The sequence below is a fragment of the Chaetura pelagica genome, unplaced genomic scaffold, assembly GCF_000747805.2.
Source record: "Chaetura pelagica isolate M959 unplaced genomic scaffold, ChaPel_1.0 scaffold938, whole genome shotgun sequence".
NCBI classification, from domain to species: domain Eukaryota; kingdom Metazoa; phylum Chordata; class Aves; order Apodiformes; family Apodidae; genus Chaetura; species Chaetura pelagica.
In genome coordinates, this window is record NW_009954221.1 from 735,954 (window position 1) to 740,837 (window position 4,884).

At 53.9% G+C, this 4,884-nt stretch overlaps 1 protein-coding gene across 1 annotated transcript in view; it reads right to left on the reverse strand.

Moving 5' to 3' along the window:
• TMLHE (trimethyllysine hydroxylase, epsilon) overlaps nt 1-4,884 on the reverse strand; it is a 6,977-nt gene that overhangs the window by 810 nt on the left and 1,283 nt on the right. Inside the window, exons 3-7 of the mRNA XM_010003477.1 lie at nt 4,316-4,320; nt 3,813-4,092; nt 2,609-2,728; nt 747-983; nt 6-81 (exon numbers count right to left, since the gene is read on the reverse strand). Coding sequence (XP_010001779.1) covers nt 6-81; nt 747-983; nt 2,609-2,728; nt 3,813-4,092; nt 4,316-4,320 — 718 coding nt within the window. The remainder of the gene's footprint in view (nt 1-5; nt 82-746; nt 984-2,608; nt 2,729-3,812; nt 4,093-4,315; nt 4,321-4,884) is intronic.

Below are 4,884 nucleotides of genomic sequence, written 5' to 3' on the forward strand. Positions count from 1 at the left end.
AGGGCGCGATGTGCCGCGTACCAGCGGTGCACCACGTCGTACGGCACCGTGTTGATCACTGCCCGGTCGTAGTTGTTGTACCTGGGGGTGGGGGAGAGGAGGTCAGAGACCACCCAGCAGGGCTCCACAGCCAGCAGTTCCCAAAAGGAACCTCGGGAGCCTGCAGGGTTAGTTTGGTGCTTAAGGGAGGCTACAGAGATGAGCGGGGAGGTGGCGCTGCCAGGGCAGGATGCTCAGAACCCAGAAGGCTGGGAGAGAGGAGTTTACACAGCCAGGGCAAAACTCTTCTGGCTGGTTGTCCCTGGAAGGGTGTGAAACAGCAAGAGGCAAGACTGAGGGCTGCTCAGAATAACAGTGTGAAGCCAGGCTGGAGCTTCCAAAACCACCCAAATAGCCCTTGGAAGGGGACCAGCCTGTGCTCTGTCCATATGCAGGTGGGTTTCTAGAGGCTCTGCCACAGCAGGGCTGAATTCTCCTGCCTCTCCAACCAGGAGAGTGCCGAGCTGAAGGGTGACAGGGGTGAAAAAACCAAAGCCTGGCACTGACACTCCCTCTGCACTGGTGGCTCTGTCACTTCCTCTAAAGCAGCAATGCCCAGGCCAGGAGATACAGGGGGGCTCTGTGGTCTCACCCCTGCCCCTCAAACATGCATTGTTTTTTAGGTCATGGTACTTTCTGGAAACCCACCACCACCTGCCACCATCCCCTCTCCTCCCCATGAGCAAGAGGCCCCATGTTGACATTACCTGATGAGATAGAGCTCGTTGTTCCAGGGGTAGACGTTGAGGACGGGCCCGACGCCGATCATGTGGTTGTGGCAGCCTCCCACGTTCTCAACGTACTCGTGCTTCAGGGGCACCTTGGTGAGCAGCTCAAACTGCTCGGGGGCTCGCTGCAGAACCTGCTCTGCTGCATAGAAACCATCCACCAGCAGTGTCCTCCCACCCGTGCCCTCGTGCTTCAGGCAGTGGAACACCTGGATGCTGTGAGGGGGAAGAGAAGAGGGCACAAGAGAAAAGATCTTGGCTGCTTGTCCAGTGGAGAAGGTGCTCCCCACAGACCTGGACAGACACAGATGGATGCACCACCCTTCCCTAGTGGTTGTGACACTTATTTGTAATTCAACTGATCTTGCTAAGACCTGCCATGGAATGGGGACAGACCAGACAGTATCAGCTGGTTCCTCATCCCCATCTCACACGTTTTGCTTTCCAAGAAGAGGGCAAATGCCTCCACTGCCTCCCAAACCAAGGGACACCAGCCTGGGCACATGGCAGAGGATCAGGCCTGTGTGGCACAAAGCCCATCCAGGCAGTAGGATGAGAGGTTCACAAGCATGAAGCCAAGCTTCCTAGAAGAGCTCAGAACAAGGGAGCCATGAAAGAATGCTGAGGTCTCCAGGAACCACAAGGGGAGCCCAGGGTGACCCTCACATCCTGCTCTCCCACAGGCAGGAGTCCCTCAAGGTAACACTTCAAGGACTCTTTGGAAAGCCTGCAGCAGAGGAGTCCTGGGTGAGAAGGTCACCTACAGGGACACCCCCTTCCCCAGTGGGAAGCCATTTAGCTCAACTCTTGTCCTTCTAGCACTTCTCTGAGGCTTCTCTCCTCCTTCATCTAAGCAAGGCAAGTGTTGTACTGTTAGGAACAAACACCCAGGAGCTGCCACAACTCACCTACTCCAAATTTTCAGTGTACAAACTCCACTCCTCAGAAGATCTGTTGTGACCTTATGGGAAAGTCTTTTGCCTTTCAATTCCATTTGGGGTGTTTTAACCCACAGAAAGTGTGGCAGGATGTGGTGACGTGGCAGGACCTCCCAGCTCCACCCTTGCTTTTTCACCTGGGTGCTCCAACCACCTTGACACTCCACAGCAGTTCTGGGGTAATTTTACCCATCCACAAGCACTGGAGCAAAAGACACTCTGTACCTCAAAGGCAACAACCTCCTCCTGCAGCTTGGGGTGCTGAGTAGCCTGTTCTGAGGGCAGGCTCTGTGGTACACAGGGAAGGTGTCAGACCTTCCCACAGCTCCAGGAGTTTCTATCCTCTAGCCCTTGCAATAATTTAACTCAAGACTTGCCAGATTTGGCTGACTTCAGGGGGGAAACAGACATTCAAACGAACACATCTTTCTTGAAGAACAGCTCATTTCCTTCAGAAACAAGGTCAAAAGGCTGCTCCACCTGGTCCTGGGTGGGGGAGGAGGGCTTGCCCCAGAGCAGCAGGATTCAACTTCTGCAGCACCTTTCTACAACAGCTGATAAGGGCCACTGGCTGCAGCAGGAGCTGAGCCTTGCCAGATGGACACACAAGACAAACCAACTGCTCATTTCTGTGAGGCTGCCTGTCTGTCACTGTGAGGACTGAGGAGAGTGACACCCAACAGCCAGGTCCCTCACTGCCCACATTCTGACAGACCTGCAAGTTTCAAGGCTAGGAAAATAAAAACACCCATGTACAGACTACACTGCTCCACAGGGACCAGCCTGACCCCAGAAGGGATGTGTGACTAGAAGCAGCAGCAGCAGCACTGGAGACAAGGAAGCCCAACAGCATCACCGTGACTCGCTGCTGCCTCCTGCCTGGCAGTGCTGGGCCCAGCTCACCCGCAGGGCTCCTGGAAGTAGGTGGTGTCCGTGTGCCGGTCCAGGGCCAGCTTGGTGTAGGCTGTGTCCCCCCGGGAGAAGTCAGAGGTGAAGTACCACATGCGGCCATAAATGGTCTCCCTGGAAGAGAGGAGGGAAGCTATGGCAGAGGGCTGCAGGGGCAGGGGTGGGAGACAGATCCACTCCTGCCTTTGAGGTTGCTCCCCTCCATCCCATGTAAATTAGAACAACTAACCAAGATTCTCATGGTCAAAAGATGGTGCCCCTACTACCTCCTCCAGTTTCTCCCTTTCCTCCACAAAAGGCTGACAACAATCAGTCTTGCTTTCCCCCCCACAAATACAGATACCCTTTTTATACCAAATACCAGCCCCAGTCAAACCAAGGAAGCCACACCAAGTGACAGGAGGGGTTGCCAGAGTGCAGCTTGTCCCTGCTTGTAACCACCACGGGGTTACCTAAAAATCCCTTTTCTTACACTTGGGATTCTTTGTTTTCACCCTCACTGCCCCCCAACATGCATGACAGAAGGCAAGGACAGACAGTGCTCAGGGGCTACAAGGAGAGGGTATCTGGAGGGGAAGCAAAGGTGACTGGCTATTCCTTGGAGTCCCTCATTCCTATCTGGAATGACTACCCATGAAAAGAAATCCCTCCTTTTCCAATGACCCAAGGCAGGTTAAACTGTTCCTGCAGTTTGGATAAAGCTGAAGCTCAAAGCCAGGCTTGCCAGGCTGTTGGTGTCTTTTGAACAAACACCAAAGAAACATTTCTCAACATTTTTCTTTACACAGAGCTACAAACTGTTTTTGATCTCGCTGGCTCCCAGGGCCAGGGCTGCCCTCCTAACCTCCCAAGTCATAACAGGAAATGTCTCTCCTTGCAAAGCTCAAGTCTTCCCAGACAGGCTCCTTCCTCCAGTCCCTCCTCTCAGTGCAGTCCCACTGTCACTGAAGTAATCATGTGCTCCAGAGGCAGCTCCATAACCTACTGGCTCCAGGCTCTCCCCTGGAGGTGGGATTCCATAGTGCCACACTCCATCCTGGCTCAAGCAGAGTGGCCAGAGGCTGCAGAAGACCCAGACCTTTTGTTTGCAAACCAGGACCCACTCCCCAGTATGGAGGGAGAAGAGAGCAGCACCTTTCCAAACAAAAATAAACCAACAGTCTGCTCTTCCTGGCTTTTCTGCAAAGCCACCAGTTACCTGATAAGGCTGATCCTTTCTGCCAGGATTTCAGTGTCCTCTTTGGTGGGAGAGACATTCTCCACAAAAGCAATCCCATACAGCAGGAAGTTCTGCAGGAATTCCTTCAGCCCCTCGTCTGTCTCCAGGAAACTCCGGCAGTCGACGGAGGGGACCTGGGCCTGGTGGTAGATGTCAGCATTCCAGAGGATCCGTGGCTGCATCACCTGCTGCTTCTGCCCCTCGTAGCTGTTCTTCACCAGCCACTCCAGCCCATAGCGCGTCACGTGCCCGTCTGGCCCTTCCCCAGGAGAGGAGTCCCAGTCACCACCGTGGCCTTGAGAGCACAGCCAGCCCTCCAGGACACCCCCCCACCCTGCTCATTTTGCCTGGTGACCGACCCTTTATGCCCTGATGCCACCCAAAATATCACCTGGTTAAGGCTAAAAGGTGTTGTCTTTGCTGCCACAGCTCCAGAGTCAGAGCCAAGTGGTTCAGCTTCCCTGGGTTTGTTTCCTACTGACTCCACCTGAACATAAAGGTGAGCTACAACCCAGGGAAGAAAGCAGCTGGGAAGCTGAGGAGAAAGGACAGAACATGTGAATTCTGACCAAACAGGACAGGGTAAGGAAAAGAAACCCAACCATTTCCTGACCCATCTCTTCCCTGCCTGCACTGCTGCTGTGTTCAAACAGACCAACAAAACACTCAGGCACTGAAGTGATGGTGCTGCCCAGAAAGGGCTGGAAAAACAGACACTAATTTGGAATAGTCTCCCAAGGGAAGTGGTAGATTCCCCCACATGGGACAGTGTTAAGTCTCAGCTTGACAGGGCACTGAGCCATCTGATACAAACTATAGCAGTACCTAGAAAGGCTGGACCAGGCGATCCTTGACAACCTGACACTCTATGATTAATTTAAGGCCTGTTCACAGCCCTGCAGTGTTTAAACCCTGTTTACAGCCAAGTCTCTCCCCCAAAGCAGCCCCTGATTTAGAGAGAAGCCCACCCTCTCCAGCAAACCTCCGGGCAGGCCCCCTGAGAAGCTGAGCTCCCCCCCCAAGCAGGGAAAATGCCTGGGCTGCTTACAGG